This window comes from Salmo trutta, chromosome 7 (assembly GCF_901001165.1).
Source record: "Salmo trutta chromosome 7, fSalTru1.1, whole genome shotgun sequence".
Classification (NCBI taxonomy): Eukaryota; Metazoa; Chordata; class Actinopteri; order Salmoniformes; family Salmonidae; genus Salmo; species Salmo trutta.
In genome coordinates, this window is record NC_042963.1 from 52,381,314 (window position 1) to 52,399,043 (window position 17,730).

Consider the following 17,730-nt stretch of genomic DNA (forward strand, 5'->3'; position numbering starts at 1 on the left):
GCACCACTTACCTCTTTCCCAGCTACAGCATTGACATGCACTTTCCAAACTCTATCAGGACCAGCGCTCCACTCTGTTACTCCCCCTGCTGGCGAATTGGAGGTATCACTCACATTGACTCATAACCAAGCTGTGCAACTGTCTGTAATACTGTGGGGTGTAGTTGCGAAGTTTCCTCTTAGATGCAGATCTTCGGTCAGTTTTACATTTTATATTTAAGATTGGGGTGAAGAAGCTGATCCTAGATCTGTACCTAGGGGAAACGTCATTCTGGATGGTCCAACAGGGTTTGTAGGGAAAAGATAGAAGGACTCACATAGGTTTTTCAGCCGAACACCTGCTTGTCACTCGGTTAACACCTCCTCTGAACTCTGTTGTTTAATTGGAATATTATGTGTACTGGTAACCCAACGGTTACTGGTTGAAATGGCATAATAAACTGAACTTCATTTCAACCAGCTTTGCCCGTTGGTAGTATATTGTCCAGTTGATGGCTTTGCTGCTACAGACTAACATACACTATATATACAAAAGTATGTGGACACCCTTTCGAATGAGTGGATTCGGATATTTCAGCCACACCCGTTGCTGACAGGTGTATAAAATCGAGCACACAGCCATGCAATCTCCATAGACAAACGTTGGCAGTAGAATGGCCTTACTGAAGAGCTCAATGACTTTCAACGTGGCACAGTCATACGATGCCACCTTTCCAACAAGTCAGTTTTGTCAAATTTCTGCTCTGCTAGAGCTGCCCCGGTCAACTGTAAGTGCTGTTATTGTGAAGTGGAAATGTCTAGGAGCAACAACGGCTCAGCCGTGAAGTGGTAGGCCACACAAGCTCACAGAACGGGACCGCCGAGAGCTCATGAAAATCGTCTGCAAGACTCACTAACGAGTTCCAAACTGCCTCTGGAAGAAACGTCAGCAACAAGAACATTGAGCAGCCGCACACAAGCCTAAGATCACCATGCGCAATGTCAAGCGTTGGCTGGAGTGGTGTAAAGCTCACCACCATTGGACTCTGGAGCAGTGGAAATGTATTCTCTGGAGTGAGGAATCACGCTTCACCATCTGGCAGTCTGACGGACTAAACTGGGTTTGGCGGATGCCAGGAGAACGCTACCTGCCCAAATGCATATTGCAACTGTAAAGTTTGGTGGAGGAGAAATAATGGTCTGGGGCTGTTTTTCATGGTTCAGGTTAGACCCCTTAGTTCCAGTGAAGGGAAATCTTAACTCTACAGCATACAATGACATTGTAGATGATTCTGTGCTTCCAACTTTGTGGCAACAGTTTGGGGAAGGCTCTTTCCTGTTTCAGCATGACAATGCCTCTGTGCACAAATCAAGGTCCAACCATAAATGGTTTGACGAGATCGGTGTGGAAGAACTTGACTGGCCTGCACAGAGCCCTGACCTTAACTCCATCGATCACCTTTGGGATGAATTGGAACACCGACTGCGAGCCAGGCCTAATCTCCCAACATCAGTGCCTGACTTCACTAATGTTCTTGTGGCTGAATGGAAGCAAGTCCCCGCAACCATGTCCCAACATCCAGTGGAAAGCCTTCCTAGAAGAGTGGAGGCTGTTAAAGCAGCAAAGTAGTGACCAACTCCATATTAATGCCCATGATTTTGAAATGAGATGTTTGACGAGCAGGTGTCCACATACTTTGGTCATATAGTGTATCTTCCATAGGGTTATCTAAGAACCATTGCAGCCTAGGCTTCTTAATTTCAGCACTGCGTGTGGTTTTCTACAGCTGGCCCATGCCTAATACTCCTCTGCTCAGAGTTGTTCCCTCACTAATGTTTTGCCCTAATTCCTATTCTCTGTCTTCTTCTCTCTGTGTATCCCAAGGCGTCCAAGGAAGCAGGACAGCTCCTAGTGGGAAAACCCAACATTCCCTTTGAGAGCCATCATCACCACCTTCTGCACTGCCTGGAGAAGACCACAGTAAGAACACCTTTACCATAAACCCTAACCCTAACCATAACCTTTACCATAAACATAACCATAACCCCTAACCATAACCATCACCACACCCTGCTTCCCAGCATGCCAAAGATAACATGTATTCTGCCAGCCCAGTAACGTTGTGCCTTCAAAACAGACAAGCATATTTCATTTTACATGTATGTATAATTCAGAGAGATAAGCCTGTCTCTTATGTTAGCCATGACAAACACACACACACACCCCTAGATGCTGTTCTATATGCTAGAATAAATGTCTGCATCATACCTCTTAGTGCGGCGTGCACTATGCATGTTGGCTGAGGAGAAAAACATGAGCAGGAAGCAGGAGAGAGAGAAATTTGTCTTTATTCCTATGGAACTTTTGTGGGTGTAATGTTTACTGTTAATTTGATTGTTTATTGTCTACTACATATGTTTCCCATGCAAAATAAAGCCCTTAAATTGAAATTGAATTGAGAGACAGAGACAGAGAATAACTACTGTGGGTTATTTAAGCGTCAACAGAAACCTTGGGAAAATCCTCTGCATTATCATTAACAGCAGACTTGTACATTTCCTCAGTGAAAACAATGTACTGATCAATTGTCAAATTGGCTTTTTACCAAATTATTGTACGACAGACCACGTATTCACCCTGCACACTCTAATTGACAAACAAACCAACCAAAACAAAGGCAAAGTGTTCTCATGCTTTGTTGATTTCAAAAGAAGCCTTCAACTCAATTTGGCATGAGGGTCTAGTATACAAATTGATGGAAAGTGGTGTTGGGGGAAAAAAATACGACATTATGAAATCCATGTACACAAACAACAAGTGTGCGGTTAAAATAGGCAAAAAACACACACATTTCTTCTCACAGGGCCGTGGGGTGAGATAGAGATGCAGCTTAAGACCCAGCCTCTTCAACATACATATAAACAAATTGGTGAGGGCACTAGAACAGTCTGCAGCACCCGGCCTCACCCTACTAGAATTGATAAAAAATGGCGCCGGAAGAAATGGCAGCAGTTTTACTGGCGCCCAACCAATTGTGTTGTGTTTTTTTTGCGTTATTTGTAACTTATTTTGTACATAATGTTTCTGCCACCGTATCTTACGGCAAAAAAGAGCTTCTGGATATCAGGACAGCGATCACTCACCTCGGATTAGAAGAAGATTTTTTCTTCAACAAGCAAGACGCACAGGAATTCTCCAAACAACCGGCAGGGCCGACATCCCTGTTATTTGCAAGACGAAGCGATGCAGGTACAGAGGACAAAGAGCCGGATGCCTCGTCAGGACCCGCAGAAGGCGAGTGGGAAAGCTGCTGTTACCGTCAATACTACTCACTAACGTGCAATCATTGGACAATAAATTAGACGAGGTACGATCACGAATATCCTACCAACGGGACATCAAAAACTGTAATATCTTATGTTTCACGGAATCGTGGCTGATTGACGACATCGATATTCAGCTAGCGGGATATACGCTGCACCGGCAAGATAGAACAGCAAGACGAGAGGAGGGCGGTCTGTGCATATTTGTAAACAACCACTGGTGCACAAAATCTAAGGAAGTCTCTAGATTTTGCTCGCCTAAAGTAGAGTATATTGTGATAAATTTCAGGCCACATACTTGCCTAGATAGTTTTCAGCTGTACTTTTCGTGGCTGTTTATTCACCACCAGAGACATATGCTAGCACTAAGACCGCACTCAGTCAGCTGTATAAGGAAATAAGCAAATAGGAAACCACTCACCCAGAGGCGGCGCTCCTAGTGGCCAGCGACTTTAATGCACTTTAACCAAATTTCTATCAACATGGTAAATGTGCAACCAGAGGGAAAGAAATTCTAGATCACCTGTACTCCACACACAGAGACGCGTACAAAGCTCTCCCTCGCCCTCCATTTGGTAAATCCGACCATAACTCTATCCTCCTGATTTCTGCTTACAAGCAAAAATTCAAGCAGGAAGCACCAGTGACTCGGTCTATAAAAAAGTGGTCAGATGAAGCGGATGCTAAAGTACAGGACTGTTTTGCTATCACAGACTGGAACATGTTCCGGGATTCTTCCGATGACATTGAGGAGTACTCCACATCAGTCACTGGCTTTATCAATAAGTGCATTGAGGACGTCGTCCCCACAGTGACTGTAGGTACATACCCCAACCAGAAGCCATGGATTACAGGCAGCATTCGCACTCAGCTAAAGGATAGAGCTGCCGCTTTCAAGGTGCGGGACTCTAACCCGGAAGTTTACAAGAAGTCCAGCTATGCCCTGCGACGAACCATCAAACAAGCAAAGCGTCAATACAGGGCTAAGATTGAATCATACTACACCGGCTCCGACGCTCGTCTTATGTGGCAGGGCTTGCAAACTATTACAGACTACAAAGGGAAGTACAGCCGCGAGCTGCCCAGTGACACGAGCCTACCAGACGAGCTGAATCACTTCTATGCTCGCTTCAAGGCAAGCAACACTGAGGCATGCATGAGAGCATCAGCTGTTCTGGACGAATGTGTGATCACGCTCTCCATAGTCGACGTGAGTAAGACCTTTAAACAGGTCAACATACACAAGGCTGTGGGGCCAGACGGATTACCAGGACATGTGCTCCGGGCATGTGCTGACCAACTAGCAGGTGTCTTCACTGACATTTTCAACATGTCCCTGATTGAGTCTGTAATACCAACATGTTTCAAGCAGACCACCATAGTCCCTGTGCCCAAGAACACAAAGGCAACCTGCCTAAATGACTACAGACCCGTAGCACTCACATCCGTAGCCATGAAGTGCTTTGAAAGGCTGGTAATGACTCACATCAACACCATTATCCCAGAAACCCTAGACCCACCCTAATTTGCATACCGCCCAAACAGATCCACAGATGATGCAATCTCTATTGCACTCCACACTGCCCTTTCCCACGTGGACAAAAGGAACACTGATGTAAGAATTCTATTCATTGACTACAGCTTAGCGTTCAACACCATAGTACCCTCAAAGCTCATCAATAAGCTAAGGATGCTGGGACTAAACACATCCCTCTGCAGCTGGATCCTGGACTTCCTGACGGGCCGCCCCCAGGGGGTGAGGGTAGGTAGCAACACATCTGCCACGCTGATCCTGAACACTGGAGCTCCCCAGGGGTGCATGCTCAGTCCGCTCCTGTACTCCCTGTTCACTCACAAATGCATGGCCAGGCACGACTCCAACACCATTATTAAGTTTGCAGACAACACAGCAGTGGTAGGCCTGATCACCAACAACAACGAGACAGCCTATAGGGAGGAGGTCAGAGACCTGGCCGGGTGGTGCCAGAATAACAATCTATCCCTCAACGTAACCAAGACTAAGGAGATGATTGAGGACTACAGGAATAAGGAGGACCGAACATGCCCCCGTTCTCATTGACGGGGCTGTAGTGGAACAGGTTGAGAGCTTCAAGTTCCTTGGTGTCCACATCAACAACAAACTAGAATGGTCCAAACACACCAAGACAGTTGTGAAGAGGGCACGACAAAGCCCATTCCCCCTCAGGAAACTAAAAAGATTTGGCATGGGTCCTCAGATCCTCAAAAGGTTCTACAACTGCAACATCGAGAGCATCCTTACCGGTTGCATCACTGCCTGGTACGGCAATTGCTCGGTCTCCGACCGCGAGGCACTACAGAGAGTAGTGCGTACGGCCCAGTACATCACTGGGGCTAAGCTGCCTGCCATCCAGGACCTCTACACCAGGCGGTGTCAGAGGAAGGCCCTAAAAATTGTCAAAGACCCCAGCCACCCCAGTCATAGACTGTTCTCTCCACTACCGCATGGCAAGCGATACCAGAGTGCCAAGTCTAGGACAAAAAGGCTTCTCAACAGTTTTTACCCCCAAGACTCCTGAACAGGTAATCAAATGGCTACCCGGACTATTTGCATTGTGTGCCCCCCCCAACCCCTCTTTTACGCTGCTGCTACTCTCTGTTTATCATATATGCATAGTCACTTTAACTATACATTCATGTACATACTACCTCAATTGGCCCGACCAACCAGTGCTCCCGCACATTGGCTAACCGGGCTATCTGCATTGTGTCCCGCCACCCACCACCCCCTCTTTTACGCTACTGCTACTCTCTGTTCATCATATATGCATAGTCACTTTAACCATATCTACATGTACATACTACCTCAATCAGCCTGACTAACCGGTGTCTGTATATAGCCTCGCTACTGTTATTTTCAACTGTCTTTTTACTGTCGTTTTATTTCTTTACTTTCCTATTGTTCACCTAATGCCTTTTTTGCACTATTGGTTAGAGCCTGTAAGTAAGCATTTCACTGTAATGTCTACACCTGTTGTATTCCGCGCATGTGACAAATAAACTTTGATTTGATTTGATTTTAATCTGAAGTGAAATGTCTACTGTTTGCTGATGATCTGGTGCTTCTGTCACCATCCAAGGAGGGCCTACAGCCGCACCTAGATCTTCTGCACAGATTCTGCCAGACCTGGGCCCTGACAGTACATCTCAGTAAGACAAAAATAATGGTGTTCTAAAAATGGTCCAGTCGCCAGGACCACAAATACAAATTCTATCTAGACACCGTTGCCCTAGAACACACAAAAAACTATACATACCTTGGCCTAAACATCAGCGCCACAGGTAACTTCCACAAAGCTATGAACGATCTGAGACAAGGCAAGAAGGGCATTCTATGTCATCAAAATTAACATAAAATTCGACATACCAATTAGGATCTGGCAAAAAATACTTGAATATAGAATATTGAACCCATTGCCTGTCTGGTGTCCTCTCTCCAACCAAGAATTCACAAAATGGGACAAACACCAAATTGAGACTGCATGCAGAATTTTGCAAAAACATCCTCAGTGTACAACGTAAAACACAAAATAATGCATGCAGAGCTGATTTAGGCTGATACCAGCTAATTATCAAAATCCAGAAAAGAGCTGTTAAATTCTACAACCACCTAAAAGGAAGCGATTCCCAAACCTTCCATAACAAAGCCATCACCCACAGAGAGATGAACCTGTAGAAGAGTCCCCTAAGCAAGCTGGTCCTGGGGCTCTGTTCACAAACACAAACAGACCCCACAGAGCCCCAGGACAGAAACACAATTAGACCCAACCAAATCATGAGAAAACAAAAAGATAATTACTTGACACATTGGAAAGAATTAACCAAAAAACTGAGCAAACTAGAATGCTATGTGGCCCTTATCAGAGAGTACACAGTGGCAGAATACCTGACCACTGTGACTGACCCAAACTTAAGGAAAGCTTTGACTATGTACAGACTCAGTGAGCATAGCCTTGCTATTGAGAAAGGCCGCCGTAGGCAGACCAGGCTCTCAAGAGAAGACAGGCTATCTGCACACTGCCCACAAAATGAGGTGGAAACTGAGCTGCACTTCCTGACCTCCTGCCAAATGTATGACCATATTAGAGACACATATTTCCCTCAGATTACACAGATCCACAAAGAATTAGAAAACAAACTCAATTTTGATAAACTCCCATATCTACTGGTTTAAATACCCCAGTGTGCCATTACAGCAGCAAGATGTGTGACCTATTGCCACAAGAAAAGGGCAACCTGTGAAGAACAAACACCATTGTAAATACAACCCATATTTATGTTTATTTATTTTCCCTTTTGCACTTTAACTATTTGCACATCGTTACAACACTGTATATATACATGATATGACATTTGTAATCTTTTGGAATATCTATGAGTGTAATGTTTACTGTTCATTTTTATTGTTTATTTCACATTTGTATATTATCTACTTCACTTACTTTGGCAATGTTAACACATGTTTCCCATGCCAATAAAGCCCCTTGAATTGAGAGAGAGAGAGAGAGAGAGAGAGAGAGAGAGAGAGAGAGAGAGAGAGAGAGAGAGAGAGAGAGAGAGAGAGATTGCTTTTCGATTCTCAACACTTCTCCCACAGAATAAGTGTAAGCATTGGCTGAAGAGACTTTCCCACCATTGTTAAATCCATCGTGGGAATGTGCAACTTCACACTTCAGGAGAAGGGTGGAGCTGTTCCCTCCCCTCCGTCCTTGTTTACTCCCCTTAGAAGATCTGATTGGACTGGATATATAAAAAAGCAATATGATGGAATCTAGGTGGAGCTGACCTTTACACCTACTCAATTGTTTCAGATCGATGAATGGGAGTGAACTACGGAAAATGGGAGGGAACATCTTCCTGAAAAATATACAATTCCATTTTAGTCATTTATCCAGAGCGACTTACAGTAGCTAGGTGAGACAACAGTTGCAGTAATTACATTATATTAAAGAGGTTATCAGCAAAGTCAGTGCTATTTTTAATTTTTTTTGCCGGTTGTCTTATTTAAGATACTCTTTGAAGAGGTAGAGTTTCAGGCGTTAGCGGAAGATGGTCAGGGTTTGCAAACACCATGCTCTACCAACTGAGCCACGTTCAAGTGGCACGCTCAAGTGTTTTGGAAAGATAAGAAAGAAGGGATACCAGTCTGTAGTTTTTGACATCAGAGGGATCGAGGGTTGGTTTCTTGTGGAGGGGAGTGACTCTGGACATCTTGAAGTCAGTGGGGACGCAGCCAGTGGTCAGGAATGAGTTAATGAGGGAGGTGAGGAATGGGAGAAGGTCTCCAGAGAAGAGGGGATGGGGTCAAGTGGCCAGATTGTCGGCCGACTAGACATCACTAGTCGCAGGATTTCATCTGGAGAGAGAAGGTAGAAAGAGGTCAAGGCGTAGGGTAGTTCTGTGTGAGTGGGACCAGTGGACTCAGTAGGTTGTGTGAATGAGGAGTGGATGACGTCAAAGAAAGTGGTTGACAAAGTCGTCCGCAGAGAGAGAGAAGGTGGAGTGATTAAGGAGGGAGGAGAAGGTGGAAAAGAGTTTCCCAGGTTTGGAGGCAGAGGCGTTTGGAGGCAGAGTCAGGAGACAGCAGGGAGAAGGATTTAGTAGCAGGGAGAGATGATGGGATAGAAGAGGAGAGATTAGTGGGAGAGAGAGCCACGATTAAAATACCATCTGGTTAGGGGCTGAGTGGGTAGGGAGAGAGGGAGAAAAAAATTAGATTGAAGGCGCCCAGTACGATAAGTGGTGAGCCATCGTAGGGAAATTAGCTTATCAAGGTGTCACACTCATTGAGGAACTCTCCAAGGTCACCTGGTGGCTGATACATGACAACAATGTTAAGCTTGAGTGAACAAATGGACAAGTGACATTCGAATGAGGAGATGGAAATGTGAGAGTGGGGAAAAATAGAAAATATCAATTTAGGAGATATAAGTAGCCCTGTGACACCACCGCAATGACCAGATGCTCTCGGAAAATGAGAGTTCACATAGTCAGATGAAGGGAGAGCAGTGGAAAATGAGAGTTCACATAGTCAGATGAAGAGAGAGCAGTGGAAACAAATATTTCAGCCACACCCGTTGCTGACAGGTGTGTAAAATCGAGCACAGAGCCATAGAATAAAAAATACAAAATCAAGCTCAGCCGCGAATTGGTTGGCAACACAAGCTCACAGAACGGGACTGCCGAGTGCTGAAGCGCATAACGCGTAAAAATCGTCTGTCCTCTGTTGCAATACTCACTACCGAGTTCCAAACTGCCTCCAGAAGCAACGTCAGCACAAGAACGGTTCGTCGGGAGCTTCATGAAATGGGTTTCCATGGCCAAGCAGCCACACACAAACCTAAGATCACCATGTGCAATGCCAAAAGGTTGTCTGGAGTGGTGTAAAGCTCGCCGCCATTGGACTCTGGAGCAGTTGAAACGCATTCTACAAAGTGATGAATCATGCTTCACCATCTGGTAGTCTGATGGATGAATCTGGGTTTGGCGGATGCCAGGAGAATGCTACCTGCTAGAATGTATAGTGCCAACTATAAAGTTAGGAGGATGAGGAATAATGGTCTGGGGCTGTTTATCATGGTTTGGGCCCTTTAGTTCCAGTGAAAGGAAATCTTAAAGCTACAACATACAATGACATTCTAGACGATTCTGTTCTTCCAACTTTGTGGCAAATATTTGGGGAAGGCCCTTTCCTGTTTCAGGATGACAATGCCCCCTGTGCACAAAGCGAGGTCCATACAGAAAGGGTTTGTCCAGATCGGTGTGGATGAACTTGACTGGTCTGCACTGAGCCCTGACCTCAACCCCATCGAACACCTTTGGGATGAATTGGAACGCTGACTATGAGCCAGGCCTAATTGCCCAACATCAGTGCCCGACCTAACTAATGGTCTTGTGGCCGATGGAAGAAAATACCCACAGCGATGTTCAATATCTAGTGGAAAGCCTTCCCAGAAAAGTGGAGGCTGTTATAGCAGCGAAGACGGGACCAACTCCATATTAATGCCCATGATTTTGGAATGAGATTTTCAACGAGCAGGTGTCCACATACTTTTGGTCATGTAGTGTATTTCCCTGTCAGGGCCAAAAAGTTGAGGGACTTTAGGGTGACAATGGCTGAGATGAACTAGCCTTTTTTCCCACAGATTGGCAGTTCCAGAGGCTGTCGGAGACTAAGAATTCCACATGGGTTGTGCGTGCAGGGTACACTAGATTAGAACGGTTGCAGCCATGGGGTGGGAAGCGTCTGTAAAGCCTACAGGGAGCGGAGCGAACAGGGATAGAAGTCACACACATACTTTACAAAGCTACAAAAAGAGCAAAACGAGATAATCTGAAAAAAAAACGAATAATTGCTAACACTAATTGATGATTGCCTAGCAGAGGTGAAGGACACGCCTCTAAGCACTAATTGATGATTGTCTAGCAGAGGGGAAGGACACGCCTCTCAGCACTAATTGATGATTGCCTAGCAGAGGTGAAGGACACGCCTCTCAGCACTAATTGATGATTGCCTAGCAGAGGTGAAGAAAAATACCCCCTCCAACAGACACACCCACCAATTATCAGAACACTATCACAAATTGACCTGAAATCAGTCCAAGTCAATGTCCCAACACTTTAAAGTCAGAAGTACTGAGAATTCAGCAGTTCTAACAGCCCTGATTAAGTAGGCTATGAGTCAAGATCACTTTCAAAAAGTAAGCCGAGATCTACCGCTCAGATTTGTTTTTAACATAACTTTAGTTTTTTTTACAAGAACCTAATTAAAATTTGGTTTGTGCAGTAGGCCTCTTTTACATTATCACAGCATATTGGCTATTTTCCTGGCCTGCCAATATTGTTCTTAGACCATAATATATTTAAAACTGTAAAGTCCATGGAGAATAAGAACACCTCCGCCCAGCTGCCCACTGCACTGAGGCTAGGTAACACTGTCACCACCGATAAATCCATGATTATCGAGAATTTCAATAAGCATTTCTCTACGGCTGGCCATGCTTTCCTCCTGGCTAACCCAACCCCGGCCAACAGCTCCGCACCCCCTGCAGCTACTTGCCCAAGCCTCCCCAGCTTCTCCTTCACCCAAATCCAGATAGCAGATGTTCTGAAAGAGCTGCAAAACCTGGACCCGTATAAATCAGCTGGGCTAGACAGTCTGGACCCTCTCTTTCTAAAAAGTATCTGCTGCATTGTTGCAACCCCCTATGACCAGTCTGTTCAACCTCTCTTTCGTATCGTCCGAGATCCCTAAAGATTGAAAAGCTGCCGCGGTCATCCCCCTCTTCAAAGGGGGGGACACTCTAGACCCAATCTGTTATAGACCTATATCCATCCTGCCCTGCCTTTCTAAAGTCTTTCTAAAGCCAAGTTAATAAACAGATCACTGACCATTTCGAATCCCACAGTGCCTTCTCCGTTGTGCAATCCGGTTTCCGAGCTGGTCATGGGTGCACCTCAGCCACGCTCAAGGTACTAAATGATATCATAACCGCCATCGATAAAAGACAGTACTGTACAGCCGTCTTCATCGACCTGGCCAAGGCTTTCGACTCTGTCAATCACTGTATCCTTATCAGCAGACTCGACGGCCTTGGTTTCTCAAATGACTGCTTTGCCTGGTTCACCAACTACTTCTCAGACAGAGTTCAGTGTGTCAAATCGTAGGGCCTGTTGTCCGGACCTCTGGCAGTCTCTATGGGGGTACCACAGGGTTCAATTCTCGGGCCGACTCTTTTCTCTGTACATATCAACGATGTCGCTCTTGCTGTGGGTGATTCCCTGATCCACCTCTACGCAGACGACACCATTCTGTATACATCTGGCCCTTCTTTGGACACTGTGTTAACTAACCTCCAAACAAGCTTCAATGCCATGCAACACTCCTTCCGTGGCCTCCAACTGCTCTTAAACGCTAGTAAAACCAAATGCATGCTTTTCAACCGTTCGCTGCCCATACCCGCCCGCCCGACTAGCATCACTACTCTTGACGGTTCTGACTTAGAATATGTGGACAACTACAAATACCTGGGTGTCTGGTTAGACTGTAAACTCTCCTTCCAGACTCATATTAACATCTCAAATCCAAAATTAAATCTAGAATCGGCATCCTATTTCGCAACAACGCCTCCTTCACTCACGCTGCCAAACATACCCTCGTAAAATTGACTATCCTACCGATCCTCGACTTCGGCGATGTCATTTACAAAATAGCTTCCAATACTCTACTCAGCAAACTGGATGCAGTCTATCACAGTGCCATCCGTTTTGTTACCAAAGCCCCTTATACCACCCACCACTGTGACCTGTATGCTCTAGTCGGCTGGCCCTCACTACATATTCGTCACCAGACCCACTGGCTCCAGGTCATCTGTAAGTCTATGCTAGGTAAAGCTCTGCCATATCTCAGCTCACTGGTCACGATAACAAAACCCACCCGCAGCAGGCACTCCAGCAGGTATATCTCACTGGTCATCCCCAAAGCCAACACCTCCTTTGGCCGCCTTTCCTTCCAGTTCTCTGCTGCCAATGACTGGAACGAATTGCAAAAATCGGTGAAGCTGGAGACTTATATTTCCCTCACTAACTTTAAGCATTAGGTATCTGAGCAGCTAACCGATCACTGCAGCTGTACATATATCCCATCTGTAAATAGCCCACCCAATCTACCTACCTCATCCCTGTATTGTTTTTATTTACTTTTCTGCTCTTTTGCACACCAGTATTTCTACTTGCACATCATCATCTGCTCATCTATCACTCCAGTGTTAATTTGCTAAACTGAAATTACTTTGCTACTATGGCCTATTTATTGCCTTACCTCCTCACGCCATTTGCACACACTGTATATAGACTTTCTTTTTCCTATTGTGTTATTGATTGTACGCTTGTTTATTCCATGTGTAACTCTGTGTTGTTGTTTGTGTCGCACTGCTTTGCTTTATCTTGGCCAGGTCACAGTTGTAAATGAGAACTTGTTCTCAACTAGCCTACGTGGTTAAATAAAGGTGAAATAAAAAAATAAAATAAAACATTTTTAAAAACGTTTTTTTTTTTTAAATAAATATAAACGTGAGTTTTGATAACAAAATAGATCAGGTTGGTGTAGCAGTTGCGAGGCACATCTGAGCATAAATTTTAATAATTTGCAAATAATTAGCTCTTTTATTTTACTGGACTGATGGTACCTGCATCTGATGGTCATGCTGCTTTCAAGACAACTGGGAACTCTAAGAAAAAAGACGAGGTTAAATCATGACGTCAGGTCGGAAAGTTGGTGCTCCAGAAAGATGCCCGAGTTTCCGACTTGGAATTCCGACTTGGATGACCGTTCTAAACAATTTTTCCCTGTCGGATCCCGTTTTTTTCAGAGTTCCCAGTTGTCTTGAATGCAATGAGGTCGGAAGTCGGAGATTTCCGAGTTCCCAATTGTTTTGAACAAGGCATTAGTCTCAGCGGAGGGAGGGAGCGAGCAGAAGAGTGTCCACCGCTCACAGCCCCTGCTTTCTCCTTCTTTTCCTCCAGTGAGACTGACCAGTTAAAATGCAAGGCTACACTTGGCTACTCATTCATTGCAGCTGCAGCGCGAATGGAAGAAGGGACAACCTCGTTTTATGTTTTAAAATAGTGTTGAATAAAAACGGTGTTGATAGTGCTTGATAAAAACTTAGACATTAACTCACTCATAAAAACAGCAGCTCTTTGCTGTATTCTATGACAGTATCTCTCTGATCAAGGGATTAAAAGTTATGAAATCTCACTAAAAGCTAGTATCAAACTTTGCTGTGGCTGGGGTACTGAAAACTGTAGACACAGTGATTTGAGCTATCGCATTGGGATTGGTCAGGGCAGTAGGTGCTCTCCTTTAGCCACAGGTCTCCCAGTCCGCCAGGTAAGCGGAGTTTGTCTTTTCAGACAAATGAAATGGTTTAAAATGAGAACACTTTGCCTACCCGGTGTGCAGGGGTTCTGAATCAAGTGCACCTACCGCCAACAATGCAACACCATTTTTTTTTTTATGGAGCGCAAGCCTTTATCGTTGGCCTTTCTACAGAAATATTTGGTGATCAACTAGGAATGCCTTGAAGATCGACCGGTCGGTGACCACTGAGGTATAGGGACAGCACTTGCCAGACTATTACCAAAGACAACATTTATTGAAAGACAAAAATATACTTGCTACTCTTGCAGAGATGAATTGTCTTCACAGGCTGTAGAGGGTGAATCAAAAAATGTTATTTCCTTTATTCCTCAATTCCTCTTTCCTCGTCTCCTTCTCAAAACGCGCTGGAGGAGAAGATCCGAGGAACCTTGGATCTTCTCCTCCAATGCATTTTTTGAGAAGGAGGCAAGGAGAGAATGTGCCGAGTAAAAAAAAACAATTGGGATTCACCCATGATGGTTTCATTATGCCATCTGGTGGTGCAGTCTGGGTCATACGCTCAGCTGACCTTCAAGTCTTATTACCCATTCAACACACAGAAAAAGAGGAACAGCTTCACAGATGGTCCTTGATGTGTACGTCTGGGCCGGGACAATATGCTTCTATTCCCCTGGTACTACTTTATCATTTAAATGAATCATCAAAACACTGTTGCTATGGTTTTGACGTAGGCATTTGTCTATTTACCCCAAAAAATTGGCCAATTGTGAGTCGTTAAAGCACAGCAGGTGATTAAAGCTATGTGCATGATTAAAGGAAAGAGGTAAACAACTTTATTATTAGCCCTCTGTGAAAATTGGTGATGCAGCAAAATCATGTCCATGAAAACAACAGACATTTCACAGGGAATAAGAGACTGATGTCACTTTAGATTATAGGACTGGGTCATACTAATGACTGGAATGGAAAGGTATCATTCACATAGAAAACATTAAATGTGTTTTGATACAGTTACATTCATTCCAATTCATCCATTACAAGGAGCCCGTCCTCCCAATTTCGCCATCCACCAGCCTCCACTATGACCATTGATTTCCATGTCTCTTTCTCTCTCTTTCTCCAGAATCATGAGTTTATTGACGAGCAGACTTTCGAGACCAACTGTATGGAGGTAACCATGGTGAACAAATCCGGATCTCGAACCTCGTCCCTGTCGTCGTCTCCCTCCGGCCTGTCGTCCTGCTGCTCCAGACGACACAGGAAGAAGAGCTCCAGTCTGCCCAACTGTAACAACCAGGAGCTTTCCACCATCCAGATCAGAGAGAGGCCTGTGGTCAACAGGTAGTCGCACAGACAGATCCACACACAAACACATAGGAGTGTCGTAAGCACGCTTGCATGGGCGACATGTATTAACGCTCACATGTGTACACACACACACGCACACGCAGATACACACATACATCAACCCCTCTCACACACCCCCACACACACACACACATCAACCCCTCACACACACACATACACACAAGCTCACACAGCAAATCGACACACAAACACACAAGCATAAACAGTCAAATGCATGAACACACACACACACACACACAAGCACACACACACACACACACACACACCTCACCCCTCTGTCTCTCTCTGTCCTCTCCCCTACAGTCGCTCCAGCCTGAACGCCAAACTAGACTCTGAGACGGTGCCGTTGAAGAGCGAGCCCTACATCACCACCTCCGTGGTCAACCTGCGTCCCGCCCCTCTCCCATTGGTGACATCATCAGACGGTGACGGATCCACCAGCTCCACCGTCAATTATTCTCAGAGCAACATTGTCAGAGTGTCGGCCTTGTAGATGTCAACTGTCAGTCAAGGTCTGTTTGGCTGACTGTTTGGCTGACTTTTTGGCTGACTTCATGGCAAACTGTTTGGCTAACTGGTCTCAAGGAGAAACAGCAGCAGGAGAGAGAGAGAGAGAGAGAGAGAGACCACTAATTGATTGGACTATTTGGTGGACGATCATCCTGACAGAATCCCGCTAATTTCCTGCAATTCAACACACTTTGCAATGTCAATAATATCTGAGTGAGTAACTAACAAAATAGATTGGGGGCCCCCCTGGAGGTCAGGGCCCCTGGACACGTGCCCTGCGTTCCTGGTCGGTATTCGGCCACGATTACTACAAGTTTAGATACCGTAAAACTTAAATTAATAGCCTGGCCGTTTATTTTCTTAAATCACTCAACAGGCGCTTATTAGAGACAGGCTTCTATTAGACCAAGACGTCTATTTCCTTAATGCGCACCGCATTTTGCTCATTTGCATAGTTAATTGTTGAATTCCAGCGTTTTAATCAACTTCTTTATTTCCTGCTCTACTGTGTTATCATTTACATACTTTTGTATTGCAATATATATATATTTTTTTACTTTTCCTTGACAGGATAATGATTCTCCTCTTTTGACTGTGCATTTTCGTCAGTTCTTACTTTCGCCACTAGATCAGCCGATTTCTAGGGGTCTGTACTCCTGAAGATGTTGCCTGTTTTTATGCTTGCCAGTAAGGTAGCAGTCCTCAGCTGTTATCAGCCAATGGCTAGCAGTTCCTTACTGGTGATAAAAACCGATGATTGACATCATTTTTTTGAGTCATTACTGGGTTATATAATTTAACAAATCAAACATTAAACAATTAATTTAGAACCAGCATTTATTTTAAACAAGTGTTTATTTGCTGCAAGGTGTGCAGTTGCCCAGCTATTAAAAAGGGTCAGGTGGTTATTTGAAACTCTGCGTTTATTGAAGTTTTACAGTAGCTGGCTAAACTAACTTACTAATCTAAACATTGTTAGTTGACTGACATAACAAGAGAAAAATTGCAGATGCACAACCAAATTTCAAACTTGCACCTTGTGTATTCTGTTATTCTAACTCAACAGTAAGTTGAGACCCCGACTGAGTTCCTAGCAGCCTGGCCACATACAGTTGAAGTCTGAAGTTTACATACACTTAGGTTGGAGTCATTAAAACTCATTTTTCAACCACTCCACAAATTTCTTCTTAACAAACTATAGTTTTGGCACGTCAGATAGGATATCTACTTTGTGCATGACACAAGTCATTTTTCCAACAAATGTTTACAGACAGATTATTTCACTTATAATTCACTGTATCACAATTCCAGTGGGTCAGAAGTTTACATACACTAAGTTGACTGTGCCTTTAAATAGCTTGGAAAATTCCAGAAAATTATGTCATGGCTTTATAAGCTTCTGATAGGCTAATTGACATAATTTGAGTCAATTGGAGGTGTACCTGTGGATGTATTTCAAGGCCTACCTTCAAACTCAGTGCCTCTGCTTGACATCATGGGAAAATCAAAAGAAATCAGCCAAGACCTCAGAAAACAAATTGTAGACCTCCACAAGTCTGGTTCATACTTGGGAGCAATTTCCAAACGCCTGAAGGTACCACATTCATCTGTACAAACAATAGTGCGCAA

The 17,730-nt window shown here is 44.5% G+C and overlaps 1 protein-coding gene across 2 annotated transcripts in view; it reads left to right on the forward strand.

Annotated features, from left to right (window-relative positions):
* The window catches only part of LOC115197663 (potassium voltage-gated channel subfamily D member 2), a 92,341-nt gene extending 75,212 nt beyond the window's left edge, over positions 1–17,129 (forward strand). For both annotated transcript variants that reach the window (XM_029759410.1, XM_029759411.1), the window contains 3 exons: positions 1,864–1,959; positions 15,347–15,564; positions 15,895–17,129. In XM_029759410.1, coding sequence (XP_029615270.1) covers positions 1,864–1,959; positions 15,347–15,564; positions 15,895–16,084 — 504 coding nt within the window. In that variant the 3' untranslated portion in view covers positions 16,085–17,129. The remainder of the gene's footprint in view (positions 1–1,863; positions 1,960–15,346; positions 15,565–15,894) is intronic.
* The last annotated feature ends 601 nt before the right edge of the window (positions 17,130–17,730 follow it).